Source organism: Haliaeetus leucocephalus, unplaced genomic scaffold (assembly GCF_000737465.1).
Source record: "Haliaeetus leucocephalus isolate CR32 unplaced genomic scaffold, Haliaeetus_leucocephalus-4.0 Scaffold536, whole genome shotgun sequence".
Taxonomy (NCBI): Eukaryota; Metazoa; Chordata; class Aves; order Accipitriformes; family Accipitridae; genus Haliaeetus; species Haliaeetus leucocephalus.
The window spans coordinates 5,185,795-5,211,111 of record NW_010972972.1 but is presented as its reverse complement, the minus strand read 5'-3'; the positions used below and the strand labels follow the sequence as shown (position 1 = coordinate 5,211,111).

Sequence of the window (25,317 nt, the reverse complement as noted above, 5' to 3'; positions counted from 1 at the left end):
TGAGTATTCCTTTATTTTCTGAATCAAGGCAGAAAGCACTAAGCTGGGCGAAGGGGAGAAGAAAACAGACCATCCCCAATATGTCTGCAGCGCATATTGCCTAAGTAAAGTTCACAAGTGTCCTGCCTCAGATTCTTGTGTTTGTCATATTACATCCTTTTAAAAATAAATGATTTATTGTGTAGGGGTTAGTTGAAGTATTTTGAAGTCTCTGGTCAGTAAGGGACTTGAGGGCTAGTCTCCAAGACCATGTATACAGCACTTATTAGCGTCTGTGGCACATACTGCTTTCTGTTTGGTCACCTCTGTTAAGAATGCTCCAAACCTTTGCAAACAAAGCTGCAAGTGCTATGCGGAGTTTGCATTAAAAAGGTTTGAAACAGGAGTTGAAATCTAAGAAGAAAGTTGATGTGTTTGCTGCTAGCTGCATGTGTGGCACTTATCTCTCTACTTCACTGTCCGCAACTGTAAATTCTGAAAAGCATCTGTTCCTTAAGCTAATCTGCGTTTTTTATGGAAGAGAAGGAAGCCCTACACATGTATTAAGGGGCAGCCTGGGAGGAGGTAAGATGGGAGGGGATATTAAAGAGAGGTAGTTATTTTTCAGAGGGACTTTTTGCAATCTAGCTTATCCTATTTACAAAGGGGAGCAAAAAAAGAAAAATAACATGGAAAAGGATCCACGATAGGGTCTACTCATAACTGCTATTCCAAGGTTTTCCCCTGCAAGACAGATCCCAAAATGGATCAGGCCTTGAGTAGGAGGAGTTTCTTTTAAATGGAGTTAGTGAAGGAGACTCATGCTGACAGCAGTTGAACCTTGGAGTTACATATTCAGCAGATCAGTAATAGCTGTATTTTATTATTATTATTTTTTTGAATTTGGAAGGAAAATGAACCGGTTGCTTAAGTTAATCTACAACATACTATTTTGCATATAGGATGGTGATTATATTTGGATAAGGATTAAGCCGATGAAGGAAAATTCATATAACACACCCCAGATGACGTAAAGCGGATGTTCCAAATTATAGACCTGAGACAGTGTGAGTGGTCTGTGGAACTGTATTAAATAGTAAAATCAAACTTGTAAATTAAGCTTGATTAGTTCATGTTCCTCAAGAAACCAAGGCTGACGCTTGTCCAAAAAGTTTTGGAGTGATTGGCACAGAAGAGCAGAAGATCTGGCAAAACCAATCCTCTGCAAATAGCAGTTAGTGTGTTTTTTCTCCTTTGTGCAGCTGTCAGGAAAGTCCACTGTTGGAAGAAGTCGCTCTTAGAGGATTCGGCGATTATTACTCACTTTTGAAGAGTTTATGATGGCCCAGTACAGGCCATAAATACATAAATATACGGTCAACAGTAATAATTCATAAAGTACAGCTTGGTCCTATAAAATGGTGTTAACAGTACGAATTAACATAACGTGGTGGTTTCTTGGGTGATTGACTCTTCAAACCATAGAGCTTTGTGAATGTTCCTACACGATCTTACCGGTTTTCAGTAAAGCTGTCCTCTGGGGTGTCTTCTGTAGTTCATACAGCATTAAACACATTTGGGGTTTTAGCACTTTAGGATACAAGTAGTTGGCCAAACGGAGCCCAGAGTTGTGATAAAATAATTGCTTCAGCCTTTGGTTAAACATCTGTATTGCTCGTGAGCATGCCTGACAGCTGTGATTTATCCTTTCCTTCTTTTATAGTGATCGACACCATACATCCAGTGCAATTCCTGTTCCAAAGAGACAGAGCTCTAGCTTCGGCAGATTGGATATTGGCTTTTCCAGTGGGCTTCCTTCTCCAGATAAAGGACTCCGAAAACGAGCCAGCACGGGAAATGAAAGACTACAGTACAAAACTCCTCCTCCTAGTTACAACTCTGCTTTAACACAGCCTGTTGCCATCACAGCCCATGTAGAAGAGTTAGATAAAAAACCTGGATCGATATCTTCTTCCTTGGATACCTCTATGGACTCCTCAAAAGGAAATACCAAGAAAGGCAAGGACATGTGCAGAAGTTTAAATGGAGAGAACGGGAGCCTAAACAATACCCAAGAGCGGCAGGAGTCTTTCCTAGGACATACTAGTGCAATAAATGGGGCGTTTCTGCCTGGTGAGTGCTCTGGCACTGCAAGTAACGAGCAGCCCTGTGAGTTTCGACCCTCGCTCGGCCCTGTCCTTTGCTGCACTGTGGAGCAAGCAGAGGAGATCATGGGGATGGAAGCGACAGGGTTCAGCACGGGGGATCAGCTAGAAGACTTTAACTCCATCCCGGTGGAGCATGCTGTGGCAGTGGAGTGTGATGAACAAGTCCTAGGGGAGTTTGAGGAGTTCTCTCGAAGGATCTATGCACTGAATGAAAACATGTCCAGCTTCCGCAGACCGCGTAAAAGTTCGGACAAGTGAGCTTGGACAGGGATTTGATAGCAGACATTGAGGTGAAGTCAGTGATCTGGAATAGAGATAAAATTGCACTTATTCTTTATATTAATTATATAAAATAAAAAAAAAAAGCTAAAGCTATTCCTATGGTGTTAGACAAATGAACTTGAGCACGATAACACAGGATCATGGTATATTCACAGCCCAGGTAAATTTTGATTCTGCTTCCAGTCCTCTTATGTCTGGTATTTGTAATCTGTTGGAAATTTTTTTTTTTAGGCATTGGAATCCATTTATAAAGGCTTTCCTGGAAACAACTTCTAGTGCTGATCAGGCCCTTCTATGAATGTTTGTTAATTTCTTAATTATTATTTAGAGTTAAATTTATTTTAATCTTTTAAGAAGAAAAAAATTAATTTAAAAATACCATAAATTACCATTTATGGTAAGACCTCTTTACCTTCTCCCATATGTACTCCTGTGATTTTTTTTTTTTTTTTTGAGCAACGTAGTCAGTGTTACAGGAATACCATGAATTTGTTATAATTGGACAGCTTTCTCTTGGCTGTGCTCTGTAGCCTTTGAAGTTCTAGTTTGCACTGATGGGTCTTCAGTTGGTGGTGTAAACTTGCCAGAGAATGAGCACCCGTGTGATATCTGCAGTTTCCTTGCACCTGATTAATCAGAAATGACTTTTCCTCCCCCTCCTTTCCTCCATCCTCGCTGTTCCTACCAGTAGAAGCCTTGAGGAGTAAATCGCCTCTAAGGTTTTGCATGAAAATCTCAGCCTGACCATTCCCCACTTCAATTGGGCACAGACCTCATCAGTAGAGACCTAACGAATGCGCTTCCTAAGTGGGGTTCAGCTGCCACCCTCCGAGGTGTCTAACAGGGACAGCGTGCTGTGAGGCACTTCACAGACGTCTTCGTAAAAACCCAGACTGAAAAATGCAGTCAGCACTTTGGAATTAGGCGAATTTGTGGAATCGCTCCACCCTCTGTAGAAAGGAGGCACTTAACATTATTCATCTAAATTAATATCTTTTTAACCATCTGTACTTTAAAGGAAGAAACTTCCAGGGGTTCACTGGAGGTGTGGTTTGCTGTTAGGTAGGTTACCACTGGCACATGTGTTCAGCTGCACTAATGGGAAAGCAATTTGCAGCCTGCTTTGTGATTCCTGGTATTTGTTTCAGTTTGGATTTCATTGCTCTTGCTTTCTATTATTGTATACCCAAGAATTTGGGCTCGGTTGTGAGCTCTCAAATATAAAAATATATAGCAGAATAAAAAACACTTCATCATGCCTGGCTTTTTTTCCTCCCTGGTCTATGCTTTCTTTTGAACCAATGGCCTAGTCTTTTTCCTAACTTCACCGTAAGGCTAGCCTAAGTTAACTTTTTAAAATGTGGATATGTATAATCTCAGCTATTTGTTGTCAGAACAAGACGTGTATGTGAGAACCAATATACATAATAGCACTCTTCTAGAATATGCATTTTTCCAGGTAACACCTTAATGATTGTATTAAAATTATATTCACATTTCTTCTGTTAGCTTTTAATGGTTGTGTCTGCAATTGAGTTGTTGGATTGAGCCTTTCTACAGCGATTCATTATCTTTGGTCTGTCCCAGTACGATGTGCTAGGTGAAGGCACTCAGAAGCAGAGACCTTGACTCTGTAAGACTTTGAACGTGATGCCAGGTGCAAACTTGGGCATGAGGTTGGACACGTTCATGAGTATCTTCTTCCCTGAATAAGCTCCTCTGTTCCAACCTCATGAAAAGCTTCCCTAAAGCCAAACGCTGCAGCAGCTTAAAGCACTGCCATCATCTTTGAGAAGAGATAGGTAGGAAATTCTCACTGTCTTTGGCATCCTGAAGCCCTTGTTAATGAAGTGGGCATAAGGTACTCTGTCCTGTGACTATATCTTACCGTCTTCTGATAGCATTGTAATTTTAGGTGAAATCAGGGAATGTTGAGTCAGTCGTGTACCCTGCGGGATGGGATCTGGCACGCTCAAAGCAGCACAGACCTTCTGTTTGTAGGCACACTCGTTTTCTTCTATAACAGAAAGGCATTAGCTTGCGTGTGGTGGTGACTTTTCAAAAGCAACCCAAAGAGTAGTTGTGAAGTCGCTATGTTTCGTAGGCAAACACAGAGCGTCTCAGTGCAATTAAGCGACATCTGAAGTTAGGTTCGTAGAGCATCAGCAGGACTTTGGATATTTTTTTTTTCATTAGTTGCGCACTTTCTCAGGTTGCACCCAACCAAATGAAGTCTAGTTTTCCTCCCTGATGTTGTGTTGCTGTTCCTGTTTGAGCCCTGTAATTGTTAATGTGTCAAACACGATGGTTGATTTCTGCATCTGTCGCACAAAGCTTCTTTCACAGGCTTTCTATGGATGTATCTTTAGTAGGCCTTAAATTGTCCCCATGTTTCTCTTCCACTTTCATCGCTTTCTATGTAGAAGGTGGTGTGAAGGGCGACAGCATCGCAGGGCTAATTAAAGCATTGACAAACTTCTCGTTGGTGTGAGGATGGGGGATTGTACAGACTGCAGTCACCTCATAGCTTGCTTTTTTGTGTTTATTTTTTCCCCCCTGTAAATTACTTTGAAAATAGCGTAGTGGGAGAGAAACAAATAGTAGGTTTGAAGGTGAGATGATATATCACAGTGTGCTTTAAACTGTCAAGAGCCTTTCAGTTCCTGCACAGCTGTGACACTGTTAAATGTCTGCAAATGTCTTCAAGTGGAGAAAACATTTCATTGCAATCTTTTCCCCTCACTAGGAATTCCTAAGATTTTTGAGAATATTAGTTTTGGAAGATCATATCCCACTATATTTTTATAGCAAGCACAACAGCATTGGCTTATCCTTGCTTGACCAGGTATTTAAAATAAGCAAACCCAGAATATCCAATAGTAAATGACACATTAAAACTATGTTGGTAATTGCGGGAAAGCTCATCTGTATTTATAAAATAAAACTGATCAGTATCTCTCAACTTGTGTGTCTTCTCTTAATGGCTCCTTTGTGTTTGTTTTCTTTACAAGCCTGATTTGAACCACAGTGTCCTCCCCAGCCCCACAAACTCTTTGGTTTATTGTTCATCAGGCCCATATTGGTCAAAATGTGAATTTTTTGGGCAAGAGGGTTTGCTAGAAGACCTGACTGCCTTGTTGGTTCCAAATCCTATTTCACACGAGCTGGTACTGCAATTGTTTTTCATGCTCTTTCCAAAAAGATGGCACGCAGCTGGAAAAACAGCGTATGGTGGGGCTGGGAGACAGCTGGATTTGCAAAACTTTTATGGATAGTGGAAATGCCGTGTTCCCTCATCAGGGAGGCATTGCTACTCATCCAGCACCTTCTGTGATCCGAGCTAATAAGCAACATATGTCTGCCTAAAAAGCTGATGTTCCCCTTGAACAGGAGTCTACTGCACAAGTCTTGGGAGGAGACTGTCCGCTATACGGAGTCGCTGGTGGGAAGCAGTGTAATGTGAAGAGCTACAGGGACTCTCCAGGCATCATCAGAGCAACAGGTTTTTTGTTGTTGGTTTTGTGTTTTTGTTTTTTTTTTCTTTTCTCCCACCCAATCTGTCTGTCAGCAGAGAGTAAAATGCCAAGACACCAACTGTATAGTCCTGGAGCTGAAGTGGGAAGATAACAGGAGAAAAATATTACTTTAAGCTGTTTTGCAACATTGAACAGTTTTATTGAAATGTAGTTGCATTAAAGTAAATCATAAACTATGAATGGAAAAGGTTTTTACTGAAATGTAACTGGAGGTGCTGCATGAGAGTGGACTTGTTCTAGATAAACCTTGGGCTCTTCTGAACCTCATTTTTGTCACCTTTCAAATGGCCAGAGAGGGTGTTTCTCCTTGGTTTCTGGATTTTGACATTTTTTCAGATGGAAGTGTTTGCAGGTGCTTTTGTCCTCTGAAATGATCCAGTGTAGCTGGTATCTTTGGGCAGCCATGAGCACCTCCTGTCTGCAGGCAAGGTCGTCTTAACCCCAGGTGAAAAAATATTTTCCAGGAAAAAAAAGTAACTAAGACTTCTTTTAATTGCTGGTTATGTTGATATCAGCTTATTTTGTCTATGGAAGAATGCAACGTTGTTTTATGATTTTTCATTAAGTAGTACGAAACTTTTTTTCCACTACGTAACTGATTGTCAGACATCAGCTCTGCTGCTGCTGGAATTTGTCCTGTATGTATTGCATTGACTAGCTTGGCATTTAAACTGTTGGTCTCTTCAATCTAGCTTTATTAAGTTACTTTTTAATAGGTTGTTTTGATAAAACCACAGTTGAATTTCTGAGTTTCCAACTTCTAGAACAGCCATATCCATTCTGATCTGGATTGTCTTGGTTTTAGCGTGGACAGAAAGTCCCTTTCTGTGTTGCATTGACTTGTTAAAAGAAACTAAAGTGCTGGCCATCAAAAAATAAAAAAATTGAAAAAGAAAAAATGCTTTCTGGTAGTCAGGCATTACAAAGGTTTCATTGACGCAGGTCTGTTAAGCCTTGAATTGGCTCGAGTAACCCATGTGAACTGGAGCTGCTTTCCCCAGCAACAGCAAGCAGATGCTTTCTGCTTTTGCACAGGGGAAGCATTCTCCCAAGAACGTTAGCGGAGGAGAATGTAACCTGTGTTTTCTGCTGTGCCTCCAAGCCTGGACAGCCAGCCAGCTCTCGCAGGAGAGGGGGGCAGCAGCCCTCAGCCTGATGCTGAGTGCCTGTATTGATTACCCACGGTAACTGAAACAAGTTCAGGCTGTTTATTTAGGCAAAACTAAATGTAGTTTGCTTGGCTGGATAGAGGTGAGATGGGGAATAAATCTAACACTTGCTCTAATTATTGATTTTTTGGCTTTTTGGCAGCAGCGCTCTGGCTTTCCGTCATGTCTCCACCTGCCAGCAGTGGTACACGGTCTGTGTTCCAGTGCCAGAGGCATCATCTAATTGCAGCAACCAACCCTCAGCTCCTGCAAGGTACCTGTCAGAAGGGGTTTGTGCTGTTACCTCGGGCGCAGGCAGTGCCAGCAAGACCTTCGTCCTGGTTTTGTGAGGGAGATAACGCTCTTCAACGAATAGCACTGAAAGCACCTAATGCCTTTTAGTGATGGTGCTTGAAACGTGAGCTGAGCCTAAACTGCTCAAAGTCAATCTTGTCAGCTGTCTTACATGGTGTGTTTTTCACGTCTCTGTTAAAAAAGTATTTGCAGGTCAGGTTGCGTGGTCATGTCTCAAGTGTTAAACTGAAATCATGGACAACTCCTAATGGGCAACTCCTGAAGTGCTGTAGCATACTAATGCTCATATAAACAGACCTACAAACATAGAACAGTCCTAGCTGCCTAAAAATGTCATATAAATTGCCTGTATTTTTTAAATAGTGTAATAAGGTAGTTCAGTCAATTAAGCTGCACATGCATGAAAAGCTGTTAAGCTTGGACATGCAGTTGGTACAGGTGGAAAACCTGCCAGCCCAGCCGTCACGCTTCTGCCAAGCACCTTGGCCTGGATGTGGGGACTGCACCCCATGGACAGGACGGGCAGAAGAAATCCAGCCATTGAGGAGAAATTTATCTCTTCATCTTCCTTCTTGCACCTTCTGTAAGATCAGGGCAGCATGGTGCAATGATTGGATTACCTGTGCCTACCCAAATTTTAATCCTAGCTCTACCTCTCAGCAACTGTTCTTCTTGTGGGTCTCCTTGGGCTTCTTCGCTTGGGAAGGCAATATTCTTCCAGCTGGCCGGTTCATTGCTGCCAGTGCTGAGTGGTTATATTTTCAGCTAAGACTTACACATGCTACAAGTGAGGCACTTTTTGGGAAAAAAAATCTTTTCCTTGCAGGATATCTCCTGATGGAGGACATGCATGCCTCCTCTGCCATTCCTGCAGCAGAAATCTGTCCCTTTCTTTCAGCTCTTGTTACTCTGGTCTTGTTTTCAGGAAACTGGTTTCGGTTGTTGGTCTGAAATTAGAAAGAGTCTTGGCAGAGTTTGGGGTTGTCTTCTGTGGTTTCATCTGACCTGGCTAGCACTGCTCAGAACATGGCTGCTGGTTTGGAAATCATTTTCTCATATTAATCTTCTTCTCCCTGCAAATTTGCAATGATGGTGAAATTTCACTGCAACCCGATACATCCTCAATGGTTTAATTGGAGACATGAGTGTGCTGGCAGAAAGACAGAGGACTCTTATGTGTGTCTGTTTTCTATGGCTTTGGTTGTACGTGCCCTATGTGGGACTGAAAGGGAACGATTCCTCGAGGGGAGATTGGGCACCTGACAGACACAGTGCAGATGTTCTGATAACATCTCAGCTTTGTGGTAACCTCACTGAGTTCCTCCTTTCTTTCACAGTTGTTTAAACCGATGCTGGAAGGAGTGGCAATAAACCAAGTTCACCTCTGTCTAACTTGGTCCCTACAAAGTTCTCCTGTGTCTTGATGCCTGGTTTGAAAGACATTGAGGATTCCTGTTAATGGACCACGGTGCTCCTGGCCACAGCTTGACACCTGTCCCTTAGAGAGCCAAAATCACATATGCCTAGTTTTAAAAGATCCCTGGGCAACTACAGCTATGGGTCTGGAGGAGTCTGAGCTTTTAGCACCGCGATCGCTAGTTTTACTCAGCTCCAGAAGCACGTAGGGGTTCCTCAGCCCTTTGCAGCAGGCAGAGGTGCTCTGTGCTCTTACTGCCGATAGCAGCCTCAGTGTGCTGTTCCTTCACCTCAAAAACTAAACGCTGGTTACAACGCTGTTTTTTTCAGATGTTCACTACAGATAATGCTCCAGCGGTGAATGCAGAGCTGAGCAGCTACGGAGGAGCTACAGGTCCCTCCTTATGACCTGGCTGTGATTGCCTTGGGGTGGGCATCGCGTTGGAACAGCGTGTGTGGTGAGATGGATTAAAAGGAGGAATTTCAGCTGCCGTGCTGGAATTAAAAAGCAACTTTCTGTAAGCAAATAAAGGTAATGCCACATTGGCTGTAAGGGCAGTTGGGGCAGTGCACAAGTGCAGCACCTCTCCTGGTGATCAGAAACACAGGACTGTGATTCCAGCTCCAAGATATTTGGTCTGAAGAGCAGGAACACAGCTCTTCTTTGGTGATGGGCTGTTCCTCCCCTGTTGGTGGGTTGTGTTGTGTGTTCGGGCAGGACACCTTCAGTTCCTGTGCAAGAGAAGGACTAAAGCAAAAGGGTGGTGGTTTCCTGCAGTCCAGGAACCCCTTCTTTAAAACAGTATTGGCAGGCTGAAGGATAGCTGGGGATCTCTAAAAGCATTCCCTATTTTCTGTTTCTCAGTAAAATTTGTAACAAAAAAAAAACGAATTCATTTGCTTCCAAAAGAGATTAACTTATTTCACGTATCTTCAGATGGCCTTTGAAGGAGAGAGTGCCCTATGGATTCTGTAGGGCTTCTCCACCCATTGATGTCTGTCATCTCTCCCTTTTTTCCTGTCATTAGCACCGTCGCAGAATAGGTGTTTGCAATGCAATTAATTGCAAGCTCTGCAGTTGCGGGGCTCTACTAGCAACAATTAATAACAGATCTACCTAGATATTTCTCCCCTCCTATGTTTGCCAAACCACAAGCCATCAGCAAGGTTTAAGCACGTTCCTGTCAGCTGAAACCATAGACTTGGTGCTTGAGTGAAAAATCAGTATCACAGTTGTGAAAAGCTGGTTGTACACGTGTAGGGCAACCACTGGAGGAGATCCAGCTGCATGTGGAGAAAGGGCAAGAGGCACTGAGATGTTCTGCTTCATAGATCTTCTGTGGAAGGGCTGCTTAATATCCATATAACACTACACGCAGTTCCACTTCCCATCTGCATTTGCTAGAAGAGCATGTGCCAACGGAGCTAGGCTGAGTTTTTAGGCTGGTCTTGGCTAACCGGTTATACTGTATGGGCCGCAGAGTTTCACCTAGATCTTTCAGTATATTATTTGCAATATAAGCCACAGTATTTCAGAAAAGTGTGTAAATCCTTCCTAGCATAGCAGATGGTGAGGAAAAGACAAGGACTGTTCAGAGCATTAACTTGGGCAGCTAAAAACTTGTACTTGGAACCACAGCATCTTCTCATTTAATTCCTGGTTGAGCTTAAGCGCGTTCAGCCGTGTTCCTGTTGGACCTTTTTATCATCTACCTAGAGCAGTTTTAACATCTAGCCTTTGGATTTCATATTTTTCATCTACCAGAGGGAGTCCTTCTTTTACAGATCACCTTTCTCAGACCCTAAACACTGATATACAGCAAGTGCAGCTCCACAACCTGTGGCAGCTATCTTTGCCTTTGCCTCTATATGTATCTTTAATAACCTTTTCCCCCATGCTAGCAGGAAATGCTCTCATGCTGGAGTAGGTGGAGGGCCCCGTTTGACTTGGCTCCGGCTTGTTTTTATAGCGATAACTTTGTCAACAGCACGTAGTGTGACAACACAAAGCGGTTGTTTGGCTACCTCTTCGTCCACGAAGGAGACTTGCTAAATTGGGGTAGGATTTGTCTTGGGTGAGAAGTCCAAGATGCTGTCAGCTTTGCTGGGAACTGCAGACGGCTGAAGAGGGAAGCTTTAATCCTCCCTGCCCTGACGTTAGCCAGATATCAGGCACTGGACTACGTGGGCTGGTTAGCGTGGGCTTGCTCTGTGCAGCAAGGCTTCCAGCATTAACAAAAAGTGTTGCTGCCTCGAGCGAGTATTTGTCGAGTTGGGGACCAGCAGAGTAGAGCAGCACTTTTCCTGTTCTTTGGCTGAGCATCTCTGAACTGTGCTTTTCAGTTCCTCTGCCTCTGCTGTGATTTTCAGCATAAGATGAACAAATAAAACAGATACACTATCGACCCTTCCCTACCTGCCAAAGCAAAGGAGACCCAAGGCTTTTCGTTATTTTCATTAAAAGATTATTAAGCATTGGAACAGGCTGCCCAGGGAAGTGGTGGAGTCACAAAAGACGTGTAGATGTGGCACTCAGGGACATGGTTTAGTGGCGGACTTGGCAGTGTTAGGTTAACAGTTGAACTGGATGATCTGAAGGGTCTTTTCCAACCTAAATGATTCTATGATCTACCTTCTTCCCTGACAAAACCAGTTTAAAGCAGGTGGTGGTTTTATTCTGACCCAATATCCCTGACTTTCATTTCGGTGCTGGTGTAATTTGTGAGAGCGCAGTGAATTAAAGGCTCGGGAATATAAACCACGCAAGCAGTCACTGAAATCAAGGAGGGAAGGGAGATCATGCAGTCTCCAAGGGGGATTCTCAATTACTTGGCTGGGGTGAACACCTCCACCATGAGCTGTTCCTGGTGACTAGAAGCCAGAGGGAGGGATAGATGGATGGATGGATGAAGGGATGGAGGTGGCCAGCTCCTCATGTGGCTGAGGGTTTGCAGGGAGGAAAAGAGGCTGCAAGTGCCCTGCAAACCCCATCCCTGACCTCGATAACTGCACTGGGGCCCACAGCCACAGTCTCCCAACTGAGAGTGTGTGTGTGTGTACGTGCAAGGGAGAGGCAACTTAATGTTTCCTCAAAGCAAATAATAGTCTAATCTCATTGCCAGCTTCACAACAAACTGGCTAGAGTGTTGTGGGAGAGAGAAGGGAGATCTGAGTTTGTTGGTTGGTTTTGTCATTTGGTTTTCGTTGGGGATTTTTTTTGGTTTTGGGGTTTGGGGTTTTGGTTTTTTTTCATTTTTGGGGGGAGGGTGAGGGGTGGGTTTTGATTTTGTTTGGAGGGTGGTTAGGGATGGTTTTTATTTTGTTTTTTAAGACTCCAGTCCCATGACCTTCAGTTGAAGGAACCAAATTTGACCTTCCTTGTCTCCAAGTATTTTCTCCATCCAGCTAAGCATAAGAGGCTGTAGAGTCTCCATGAGAAGGATTTAGGAGGAAATCTCAGGGAATGTGACATTAATTGGGGAGAACACCAAGGCTGCAGATAATAACATTAGCACCTAGCTCATAGAAACTTTAGCAAAACCATTTATTTAGAGAAGGTGTGTATCTGACTCTTGGCTTCTATTTTGGAATGACTTTAAAATCCAAAATGTGACTTGTACCTTCCATTTGGCATCCCCTTGGCAGGGTACCTTTTCTCATCCCTATGTGATGGGATTACCCCTTCTGCAGAGGCGAGCCTGTGCTGCCTGGCTTTGCACACCCCGTGGGTGCTGCTCCGTGGTTGCAGTGAGCAATGGACAGCGTGACAGGATCAGTTCTCACCCCAGAGTGCTTGGGATGGAGCATGAAAAATGAACGGAGATCCCCAGCTTTCGGGTCCAGCCTCCCTGCTTCTGCCTGCATCCTGGCTGTGGAGAAAAGGGGATGGATGGAAAGACAGGCACAACTCCTGCAGCCCCTGAACAGGGGCAGGCCTGTGGCCGTGTGCCTGGAGAGGAAGGTGTAAATTATCCCTCCTGCTCCTACGCACCTCTCCTCTTGCATCCCGTGCTCCAGATGAATTCCTCTGTGTCTTTAGCCCAAGGCTGGGGAGCAAGAGCTTGTCTTCACCTGTGCGTGCTGAGTGTCTGGGAGGATGGGAATCCTGGTTGTGCCTGGGACTTTGGGCTTCCAGAATGACACAAGTGGCAGGGATTTAGACATGCACTAATAGAGGGATTTAGCCTCCCAATGCATCTGACTAGTCCTGAGCTCTTCAGGCAGCCTCTAATGAAGCATCCCCAGCCAAGGAAGCCCTGTGCAAAGTGGCAGAAGGCGCTGGGGAGAGAAGGAGGGGGCTCATCTCCACGATGCAGTAGGTTTGTTCAGTCTTAGCTGTTATATTTGCACAGGGAAAAATATAAATCAAGGCTGTGCTGGTCTATATCTGGCCAATTTCAGTCTGGAGTTCCTGACAGGTGACCCCAGGGTATGGTTGCATGCTCTCAGTGCTTATTTTTGACATCGTAATCCAAATTGACATTCAGCGCTTGAATATACAATAAGTTCATTACAGCTAAACCCTCTGGCTCAGGGATTTCCTGTTGGTAAGTCTCGGAAAAATCAGGATTCCCAGTGGTATCAGGCTGAAAACGCTTACAGATAAAATTCAAGTTAGCAAGTTATGCCAAAATTTTTTTGGAGCTGAAGTGGAGCTGTATTTTCTGTCCGGTGCAGTGATGCCTTATCCTTCCTTGTTGCTTGGGATTGGAGGCGGAGGCCCCTGCCCTGCACAGCTCCCAAACAGGGTCTCAGTGCTGGTCTCAAGGGGAGCTCATTAAAAAGCAGTGGATGAATCCACAATCCTATAACTAAGCATATTTCTTGAGTGCGTTTTTGGAACCTAAACTGTTGCCCCTCTTCCCACTTTCTAGAGAGCAAAAGAAAAATCTGCACAGCATCTTACCAAAACAGCCTGTGATCAGCTGTGGTAAACTCCACAAGCAGATAAGACTTCAGATATCTCCATTACCTCCTCAAGCGGAACGTATCTCCCAATCTTCCCATGTCTACATGAGGGTTGCAACACAGTGGGGTTACTACTCAAGCCCTTGACCTGCTGGTTAATAAGCTGTTATGATGAGGTGTGAACTTGGCCTGGGACTTCTCCATGCCCATCTGGCACATGGACAGCATCTCTTCTGCTTCCACCTCCTCCCCTTGATGAAACTGATATCTTATAAAAACAGATACAGCTTCTTTCCATCCGATGGGTCTCAGCTGGGATTTTCAAACTACCAGTGGAATTTGAACCTGGTTTTCTAATCAGGCGAGGGGAAAACGTTGCTGTGTCCCAAAGAGGAAATGTGAAGTGGCTCCGTGTGCGGGTTGAGTGGTGGGAGAGGAGCTGAGAAGTTCCCCATCACAGGTGGAGCAAGAGCCAGAGGTGATGCTGTTACAAAAAAGAGATGGGATGCAAAGAAGAGAGCAGGAAAGGTCTCATTTTTACACATCCGGTGCCATATGGTGAGAAGAAATGCGTGCACACACAGCAAATGTGCACTTGGTATTATTTAGGAAAAATTTCAGAACAGTAGAAGTAGGAAGTATTAGAAGAGGTGATCCAAGGAGACTGATCCCTGCTACTGGAGGGTGTGAGAACAAAGACATACAGAGTAAACAGGACTGGAAGGGCCAGCTTTGAAGTTTGATCTGAGGTTGCCCAGGGGTTTTTTTCAGGAGGGTTTTGAGTATCTTCAAAGATGGAGATCCCCAACCTGGACCCCTGTTCCAGTGTTTGACCACCTTTGTGGGGAAAAGATTTTCCTAATGGGAATTTCTTATGTTCTATCTTGGGCTGTTGACTCTCTTCCCATCACTGAGCATCTCCCATGAAAGCCTGTGTCTCTCTCATCTTTACACCGTCCCAGCTGGGAGTTGCAGACAGTGACAAAATCCCCCTTTGCCTTCTACTCTCACTGCACACCCAGCTCTCAGCCTCTCCTTGCATGCTCTGAGCTCCAGTCCCAACCAGCTTGGTGGCCTCACTGGGTTCTCTCACCATCTGCCTGGTACTGGGGAGCCCAAACTGGTCCCAATGCCCTGTTTGACAAGTGCTAAATGGAGAGGGAGAATTGCTTCCCTGGCCCTGCTGGCTCCACTCCTGCCACCACCACCCGTGGCACGGTTTGTCATCTTTGTCCCAGGTTCTTTCCCCAAAAGCTGTTCTCCAGCCCATCAGCCCCCAGCCTGTGCTACACCATCCCCGAGAGATGTCCCATACTGATACGATCCTGTCTCAGCAACCGAGGGTGGTCTACGCAGGCTCCTGAACTCCTTTCCAGCTCTGTGTTTTTGTTCATCCAAATCGCACATATCTGTAATTCCCTAAGAATTCAATAAAAAGCTCGGGAAAAGGTTGCTATTCTTTCCTCCCCTGGTGGTTTTTAAATTTTACACATCTTAAACCCAATTAATTTGCTAGTCACTGGAAGCGTAGCATCCTATATGGCTCCTGTGAGAAGAACACGTGATAAATTAGGATTATCACTTGCAAGAGCAGCGCAATGGCACAAGAATAAATACGGTAACGTTTCCTTCTGAAGTGTGGGACCTTCTGTGGAGGACCAGCCACGAGCTCTGCAAAGAAAGCTATTAACCACTGGACTTGAAAACAATTCCTCACCGTGGTCTGCTGTCTGCTTCTCTTGGTAGCTTTCTGTTACGACAAATGACACACGATTGCTTTTCCTACAGGCTTGTGTTTTGTGTTGCAGAAGTGTCTAGAAGCAGCAGCTGAGGTGGAGAACCTCGTTCTTCCAGGGGCTGCCTGGTCACCTAGAAGGGGATGGGGCTTTTCCTGGTGGCCACACCTAGCCTTCCCCTAGGATATGGGGAGCAGAGACTACTGTGGGATTTGGCAAGGGATGGATCCATAGGTGAGAGAGTCCTGTAAAATTTGGTCTTTAAAAATGCCTTAAAGGAAGGAACAGAAACCTGCTCAACCTAGAGGCATAGACCTTCCTAGTCCAGGCTACTTCTGATGACTCAGAATAAATCTAGGTCTTAAAATTTCACTTTTCTAGGACTTGTACATTCCCAAATTGTTCCTTCTCTCTGCCCCGGGTCATTCTTCATCCTCTTCCTCAGCCACGTGAGGGGAAGAGGCTGCCACTGCCTGGAAGGGAGCACCAGACTGCTGGTCCCTATAGCTTGGTGTGACGTCCAGGGGAAGGACTTACTTTTCGTCTGAGGGTGCAATTTGCGTGCTTAGCTATAATTTAAACCCTGACCCTGGGGAAGTCAGAGCCAAGGACACTGGCTGGTGCCACACGGCTGTGGGGAGAGGGATGGGTTGGAAACAGGAGTTTGGTTCAGCTCCATCGTGTTTCCGTCAGGTCTCGGTTTATAAATAGTTCGGGTCAACCATGTGCTTCTCTACTTTGACACTTTTGTAAGGCTGAAGACGCTTTGGGTTATATACTTAGAAACTTTCCTTTCCTGGCTGCCCCCGTCTCCCTGTCTGCCAGGAAAGTCCAGCACAAGAGTCAAAAAGGTGCCTGTCTGGATTAACCGGGAACCTGCCACAGCCGGCGCTGAGCTTTGCCCAGGGCACGGCCTGGATGATACCGAGGAACTGGTAAAGCAATGTGGGTCCTGGGTGCTGAGCTGCTCTCAGGGCTGGCTCCCAAATGAGGGAGAGGATGGGAGTGGGGTTTCTCTCCCATCCTCAGCAGGGGGAAGCAAGCTGGGAAGTCAGGTAGGAGCGGTGCTTGCAAAGGATAGTTAAACATATGGAAATTATTAACTGCAAAGTCACCAAAGCACGCAGAACTATCTTCCTTTGCTGCAGAGAAATGATTTTTGCCTCCTGTCCTTGTGCGTTTCTCTGCTGAGCAGACGGGCATTGCAATGCCCGCCTGGCTGGCTGGCGGCTGCGTGGCCAAACTCCGGGGCTGGGGAGTCGTATTTGCTCCAAGAGCTCTCTTCTTGCGGTATTTGGGATGCTGAGCAACTGATGCACTTTCTGCCACCGGCTGGGTGAAACCGGCATCACAGCAGCTGCTCCTGAAGGTGGGTGAGCACACTAAGGCTGGAGGGAAAGAGCTTGCCTGCAGAGATGTTTGCATTGCAGATCACTGCAGTTTAACTGGTTATTCTGGGCTCCAGTCAGAGCCACTGAAGAGAAGTGAGCATGGGGTCCTGTTCTTGGGATGCCTGCTTTGGGATGTAGCTTGAATTTTCCCTATCAGCCATAGAAGGAGCTTGGTCATTTGCAATGACTTGCTGGGATCCTCCAGAACTTCATAGAAGCAACAGGCAGTACCGTGCTTGGGTCCTTCTGAGGTCTGAACAACAAGAAGCAGGGACCTCTTGATCAGAGAGGTCTGAGCTGAGCCATAGTTAATTAGCTAATTTAGGATGATGCTGACCTCTGGTTCTTTTGCTTTTCTCTTGGTGTGTTGTGTTTCAGACGTGGCAGGAGAAAACATGGTCTGACACAGTGCTCCTGAAAGCCTGCCGAGCTCTCGTGTGGGCAGAGCATGGCTGTCCCTCATTGACCAGTACACCAGTCCTCAGCTGATGTAGGGAGAAGGTGGGGGAAGAGAAAAAAAGGGACGCCTGTCGGTGAGATCCTCTTCTTACCCTTTCTGATGTTGGAAATGGACGCAACCTGTGAGTCACAGTTCACCCTGGGCTCAAGCTAGTAAGTCTGGATAGGTGCCGAGGTTGACAAATTTATGCTGTTGGCTTGTTTCAGGCTTGTTCCTGTTCCTTGTGCTGCTTAGAGGCAGCACCTGAGCATCTCTGCTGAGCACAATGTTGCACGATTCAGTGCTTCATGCTTGCTAATCACGTGCATGTCTAAAATCTGCATGGCTTATTCAGCCAAAACAAGGATGGTGGGACAGCGAGATCAAATCCTTTTCTTACAATAGATATCTATACACAGTCACATCTTCAAGATTGTTGCAAGGACAGTCATAGTGTTGGTGGTCTGCTGATACTCTCTCCAGCTCATTGACTCTAATCTGCTTTGAGCTGGGAATCCTGAAGCAGAGGTCAGGCTGACTTTGTTAAAACCAAAAATCCAGCCTGGCTCCTCAACAAAGGGATATGTTGGTCAGAAAACTTCTAGAGGGCTTTAATGGAACTGGTAGATGGAATTTTTCCTGAGTGCATCATGTCTTTCTTCAAACAAAAAAGTTATATGCAGTTTTGTTTCAGCTGCGTGGAGACTTTGGCATAGATGAGCAGAATAAAAGCAACCCCTGCTCCAAAGATTTTGAAGTCTAAATGTGAAAGAAGAAAGCGAAAGAGGATGCAGGTGACTAAGGAAATGATGAAACAGAGCAAATTAGTGAGGAGGAAAGTGTTCTCCGTACTTCAGCTCCTTTATCACATCCTTCACCAGTGTCTCGATGAATGAGAGTTTTTGCGGCCCTGGTTCTGTGGTTGGGGGTTACCCTTGAATTCAGGCACTGAAACAGCCCTGGGATTGTTCTGCTTATTTCTGTTTAAAAATCAGAGATCCTCGTGTCTCCTGGGATATCAATCTGTCAGGCTGCAGAGATTATTAGTACAATAAAATCATGCATGGAGCACCTGCAACCTTGTCTCTGTTATTACAGGTGTGCAACTGCACGTGGGAAGAATTTAGGAATTAAAGAGGACAGCGTTACTGAACAACCTGGGAACAGTGGAGCGAGCTGATTGAACAGTGGATTTAGCCACAGAGCGTGTGTTAGAGCGATATGTCTTTCCCTGCCTTGACAGCTCGGGGCTGGGAGCTATGGGGTGATCTGCCATTTGGGGGGCACGCTTTGCTGTGGAGGTCACCATTTGCTCTCTCCAAGTGAAAGCGGGGAGAACAGCAGCGCTTTGTGTGAGACCAAGGCTGAGCTGAATTTGCAGGAGAAAGGTGAGGCTGAACAACCTGATCTGACGGTGGGGCTGGTCCTGCAGTGAGCAGAGGTTGGACCACAACCTCCAGCGGTCCTTCCAGCCTCAATTATTTTGTGGTTCTGGTTCTCACTGCAGTGATGACAGGAGCCACAAGTAACTAGCTCTGGTGCGAACATCTCAGAGGGTTATGATAAGTGGTGCAAAGTCCATCTGGCAGCCAAAAACTAGTGGTATCCCTCAGTAATCAATACTGGCATGGGATAACATTGAATGTCTTCATTGATATCCTGGATGGAGTCTGCTCTCAGCAAGCAGGATAGGGGTAGGGGAGTGGCCAGTGTGCTGGAGGGCATGGCTGCTACTCAGAAGAGGGTCCTGGGCAGGCTGGAGAAATGGGCTGATACGAACCCGACAAAGTTCAGCAAGGGCACGGGTGAGTTCTTAAATCTGGCGTGGAATAATCCCATGCAACACTAGGGATGGGGAGCCAAACCCTAGGAGACAGCTCTGGAGGAAAGGAAGGACAAGGCTCTGTTCTCATCATCATCTTGTGCAGATAACTGAGCTTTGCAGACCCTTCCTGCCACAAAGAAGGGGTGCAGTACATCAGGTAGAAGTTTGAAGGCTGTCCTGGGTAAAATACCAAGAAATGTGCCATCGGGAGCTACTACACAGCTAAGGAGAATTAGCCTTTTCCCATCTGCTCACCATGTCCTGGAGCTTTCCCAAGAACTGCATCTTCCAGGCCCTGCCTTCCACCCACAAAAATAACAAAATTATGCACTTAGCAAGGAGAGGAGGCTCTTCACCCACATGTTGGTCTTTGCCTTTCATTATTTCTCTTAAATGATGAAGGATGAAGACAAAGCTTGGTGGACACTTCGAAGTCCTGCGTTTGTATTTGCGTTCTGCCACAACGCTCCTCTCTATTAGCTCTCCCCGTACAGGGGTGTCTGTAGGAGTCCTCAGGGGCTTCGTGGTCCAGATACCTCAAAGAGGTGTCAAAGCACGGAGGTATTCGAGGGATGTGGGTGCTCACACTCAATCAACCGCAGTGGGGCAGGATGTGTTATGTCCAAAACCGGGATAAACACATGCATCTGGGTTGCTGCTAACCTTTGGAGACGGCTGGGGTGTTCTACAGCCTCCGCTGCACTGCCAAGATGCTGCTGAGGGCTCGACTGGAGACGTTGTGTTGCTGAAAAGCCCCGGTTGCCTTCCTGGTGCCAGTCAAAATAAAGAGCTTGGCTTCTTTTCTGCGTTGGTTGCTGGCGCTGGGACCTCTCTGGGGACGGTGCTGGAAGGGCCAGTGTGCAACTGCCCACTGATGACGGGCCCGGTGAACACCTCCTCGGGCTGAAGAAGTGAAAAATGACAGTAATTTCCTGCCCACACCAACCAAGCAGAAACGTTCTCCCGTGAAGGTTTTTTTTAATGAGGCTACAGAGCCTGGAAATGTATGAAAGGCAGAAAGGACGGATCAGCGGAGAGGTAAAAAAACTGATTGAAAGGAAATTAATGTTGTTGAAACCTTGTGAAAATTTAGAAACTCCGCTGAAGACCTAGGGTCTGATTCTGACCTGACCCAGCGAGGCAGCAAAACCTGACCGAATCCAGCGCCGCAGGTTTGCAGAGCCCCTCGCGGGGGCTTCAAGATGCTAAAAGTGTGCAGGAACTGATGCAAAGCAAGGACACGAAGCAGATGGGTGCCTAGAGGCTGGCGTTTCCCTGCCCTGATGCTAGAAGGGGTCTATCATAGATATCATGAGTTTTGTGGGGTCTCACGGTGTCTTCAGGAGCAACCCAACCACTAGTGCTCCATGGGGGTTCCCTATGCCCTGCTCATCGGTGAGTCCTTCAGGGGACAGCGTAGGAAGGGATGCACATGCACTTATAGGCATGTATTTTCAGATGTCCTGGCTCCAACCCAGAGGTTGAGATGCAACTGGGGACACCTCCAAGCCCTGGTTCCTTCTTACATCTTCTATCCCCACCAGCCAACGCCAATGGCTTTCCAGGGGCTGGGTCTTTTTCCAGCTGTTGAAGGCATCAGGAGCCAGCTTTTCCAACCCTAGCCCCCTCCCAGAGCCCTGTGTCCATGCTGCAGGCTCAGGAACAGGAGGTCCTGGCTTGGTGTGACCTTAGGGCATCAGATGCTTCCCATGGGCTAGACAGAATGGGCTGAAGCAGTGTCCTCGGTGCAAGAGCCACCAGAGAAACACCCGCTCTGGGGGTGGCTCGGTTGCATCCTCGTTCTGCTCTTGCACCATAAGGGAGTTGGTTGATGGTGGGGAGTCCAAGGCAGAGGGGCAAGGGAGAATGTAAATGTGAAAAAAATTGCAAAATAAAAAAAAAGGGATATTCTAATTTGCACGTGGGTTTTGGTATTTGTTGCATTCAACTCGCCAAAATGCTGGAAAATACAGTAATTGCACTGAGTGCAGTCATGCAGTTTTTGTGAGGTACAGAATTTACGGCTTTTAGAAATAACCACCTTTCTAATTTAACATTTGATTTGAAAATTACTGAGTTCTGATAGAAAAACGCTGCTTTTTGAAGGATCCAGTTTGAGCTACGGGGAGAATATAGACATGATTTTCCAAACAGAGGGCAGCCTGGACTTTTTGCAATCCCACAGCAGGTTTTGTATGTGAACTCATTACTAGCCTTGTTGTTAACCTTATTGTTGCTATTTTGTAGCTAACATCCCTATGTCATGAACACCTTTCCCCTCTGGATCTCCAGGTACTTTTGAGACAAAGGCAGGTTTATTATCTCTGCTTTAGAGATGGAGAAAACAAGACATGTAGATGGGATTGGTCTGGCACAGCAGAGTTTTTCACACCTGAACTAATTGCTTGAGACTCCCTTTATTGTCACTGGAGGCAAACAGACACTTCTATTCATTTCATCCTAATATAGACGATTAAAATAGGTCAGATGACTGGCTTAAATGTATTTATGCAGTGTTTGTGATGGGCATCTAAGGGGAGAGTGCGGGGGAGTAGACAGCCATGCATCTATAAAAGTATTTTTTCTCTTTAACTACACATGCAAGATATAAATATCTAAATACTCACAGGCTCTTTCCTGTACTAGTATGTGATGATGGATGGATAGATAACCTTTCTCCATAAAAATATACATAGTTAAGAGTAAATTTTTCATTGTCATCTCCAGCTTGTGTTTAACAATTTCTTTTCCTCATTTTTTTTTTCCCTTGGAATATTGTTGTGGGTGGAGGGATCTGACCTGTGTCTAACATAATATTCTTGGATGGGTTTTTTGAGTAATGGCACTGTTATTGTACAACCTCCAGCAAGAACAATTTGCAAAGTGTTGCAAACTTTTCAAAATGACCTGACAACAGCTCTCTAACCAAAGTGGTTTTGCAGGGATCTGTTCCAGCATTGCAGGGCTTGGAAAGAGGGAGGCAAAAAAGGCATCGGAGGTGTGTGCAAGCTGCCCTTCGCTTCGGGTTTGTAACGTTGGTAAAGGTGCTAGAGGGCTGGTGCTGCAACCCCCACGCAGAGGAATAATTCCCTTTGGGGCAACAGAAGCTCCAAGTGCTGAATGCTTCTGCAATAGCCTAAACCTGGAGTTCCAGGGTCACCTTTATGATTATCTCAGAGGGTTTCTCTTCACCCATGGCCATCTACGACATGAGTGCAGAGCAGGGGTGTGAACACGGAGCCAGCAGACTTGTGCTCAGACCCTGCAGGGACCCTACAAATAAGAAGATGGTCACAAGAAGTAGATGTTGATGCCTCCCTTGTGGGTACGCCGTTCCCCTGGGCCACCAGCCAGCCTTGCTGCTGGGACTTCACTCCGGTTTATTTTCTTCAGAGAATAATATTTGATTTCTTCAAAATACAGGTCTGATTGCCATGAAATTAGGGAGAAACCGTACCTAGGGGGGACCCCGATGCAAGTTGCTGCTGTGGGTACCAAGGTCTTCATGGTGTGGCATCTTCTGGTCTGATGCATCCAGAAGCCCCGGTGTTATTTTTGCTAGCTAAGATTTTTAGAAATTAATTTCTTTCTCCCTGTGGGGTTTTGGTCCCCCGAGGGGCTGAACAGAGAAGGTGAATGTTCAGAACCAGACTTTAAATTGGCTTGAAGCCAATTGTCTGCCAAGATTTATTGCACAGTCCCATGGCAGACAGGTCCAATGTGGGACTCCCGTGCCGTCACGCCAATACTCACAGCAATGAGAGAAATCAGATGCGGCATCTAGGTCAGATGGGGTGGGACCCTAACATTGTATTAAGGTGATTTGATGGTTATCAAAGGATTTAAGAGGGGTTTTGCTCTGTGGGTGGGATCAGGAGGCTGTGTGGGAGAGGAAGAGCAGGTTCATGGTGTGGAGAAACCTCCAGAGGTGTGGTGGGACCCAGAGTGGCAGGACCACGGTGCTAGCACCCTGGGAACACCGGTGAGGTGATGACGGCTGGATTTGCTCTCTGTAACGAAGCAGTGATCGAAAGCATCGGTTGGGACCCACGCCTGCGTGTGCTAGGCGCTGTACGAACCCCCTCCGGCGTGTGCCACAGCTCTCGGGCCCCGAGGGAGGTCAGCATCTTTCCCCTGATGCCAATGGATGCTGTGGGTCCCTCACTGGGCAGATTAGCAGGGTCTGGTCACCTCTGCCACCTCACCCCTTCCAGTGGCAAGCATCTCTCTTCAGTGTGATAAGTGTGTGGGGTCTCAGCCAGACTCTGTGGCCGGAGTGCCAGGCGCTGCACAAACACAGCAAAGCCAGGACCACCGTAATGAGGGAAAAAGGCTGCCTTATGAATTGCTGATGAGGAACCAAGGGAAGGGATGAAGCAAGCTGTCTGGGCTGGCAGGCTAGATGGTTGGAAATATCCCCAAATTACCTGAATCCTCTTAACCATGTTTTAACCGTGGGAGTCCAAGCTGACGTCCACCTCACAGCAACCTCTGCCCATGACATTGCTCCATCCAGTGAGACTGAAAGCAGGGATGCAAGTGAGACACCAAATTTACCTGGAGCCCCCAAAGATGTGTGACCAACCCTCCCTTGCTCCCCACTGAACGAAACTGCAGGCAGCTGATCTCCTGCCTGCGTTCCCTTGCGATGAGCCCTTCCTCCTTTGTGCTGACAGGCTCCTCTGGAAGCAGTGAAGTTAGCTTGAACCATTATTAAAATAATAGAGAGACCCCAGAGGATCTTTAACCAGGAGATCTTTAATAATTACTACCTTCAAGACTCTTGCTACTCCGTTTGAACCAGGGTTTCTCATGCTATCCAAGTCCTGCAGCAGAGCTCAAATCCATTCCCACAGGGCTATGAGTGCCATGTGACTTAATTGTCCTCGATATTTTTCTAGTCACGTCAAGGGCTTCCTTGGAAATGTTATATAGCTGAGAAAGAGTTTATTATTTGCTGTCAGGGGGCAAATAACACCAGGGCATCTCTGAAGACGTCTATAACGTATCTGTGTAATGTGAAGGTTAAAATAAATCAGTAAAAAGAGCCACTCTCCTGAGGGCAATATACTGTAAAATATTTCATCAGAAGGTCTGGATATTATTGCGCTTGTAATTAATCTTCCTGGTAATGGCACGGCTTGTTTTCTCCTGCCGCGTTATCTCTCTCAGTGTTTTTGCCGGCCGCTAGATGTCGGGAAAAACCCTTTTGGCATTGGTTTTGAGGAAATTTCTAGCAAATTTGGGAGTTGCTGAGTTTCTTCGTTCATTTGAGGTCCAGGAAAATGCCTGGTGTGTTTGGGAAGTGGAAATGCCTTGGCTGCTGCTTTCAGCTACCAGCATATGAGCTGCAAAGCTGACCGGTCCCCCAGCTTCTCCCCTTGGTTTGCAGCCACGGATCACTTTGTACAGCTGAAGAGGCTTAGCACTGCCAAAATTCTACCCACAACACTGACCATCTTTCACCCACTGCTTGCAAATCATCTCTTTTTTTATCATTACCCCTCCTGAATTTTACCTGGGTTTTAAACCCAGGCTTTCCCGAGCATTTGTAACCCTTCCGTTCTCAGATCATCGTGTTGCAAGTGTGCCGTGACTTGATTTTTATAACCGGAGGGAGTGGGTTTTGTCTACGAGTGATGGGGACAAATCTTGTGCAAGAAATACATGCCCGCAAGGAGCCACAACTCAAAACGGGCTTTGGGAGTCCGTGGTCGGGGAAAGGTGATGGGAGAAGATACTGTGTGGGTGGTTCTTGCATGCAAGGAGGTTGTCTTGGTGCAGATGTTCCCCTCCTATCACGCACACCCAGCAGAGGCATGAACCTCCTCCCCGGGAAGGGTCAGGCTCCTTCACCGAAAGAATTCAGCAGGAAGGTGCCAGAGATCCACATGTCACTCCCTGCCTCTGAGAGCGGTTGCAGCACATTTTTTTTTTTTTTCACACAGGGGAAAGGGGGAGCAAATGCAAACCGTGAGTCCCACGAAACGGAAATGCTATTGGAATGTTTTCTTGTTAATTAGCCTCCTCGGCCGTGTGCTTCCTGACTCTTGAGCAAGAGCTGATTGCTGCAAATAGCTCTGCCGCTCAAAGCAATGACCTGCCGGAGAGGGCTAGCGGTCATGTTTGGGAAGAGGATGCTTGAAGGTAAAAGGTTAGTGCAGGAGGACAGAG

At 46.1% G+C, this 25,317-nt stretch overlaps 1 protein-coding gene across 3 annotated transcripts in view; it reads left to right on the top strand.

Moving 5' to 3' along the window:
* The window catches only part of UVRAG (UV radiation resistance associated), a 108,461-nt gene extending 91,473 nt beyond the window's left edge, over nucleotides 1–16,988 (top strand). Inside the window, exons 15-19 of one of the 3 annotated variants that reach the window (XR_774938.1) lie at nucleotides 1,703–2,589; nucleotides 5,820–5,931; nucleotides 7,280–7,582; nucleotides 9,175–9,376; nucleotides 13,719–16,988. Coding sequence is in view for 2 of the 3 variants with exons in the window: in XM_010576621.1 (XP_010574923.1) it covers nucleotides 1,703–2,405 (703 nt within the window). In the remaining variant the exon portion in view is untranslated. Of the gene's footprint in view, nucleotides 1–497; nucleotides 564–1,702; nucleotides 2,696–5,819; nucleotides 5,932–7,279; nucleotides 7,583–9,174; nucleotides 9,377–13,718 lie in introns of those variants that run through there. The other 2 variants (XM_010576621.1, XM_010576622.1) reach the window with 2 other exon arrangements.
* Nucleotides 16,989–25,317: the final 8,329 nt, after the last annotated feature.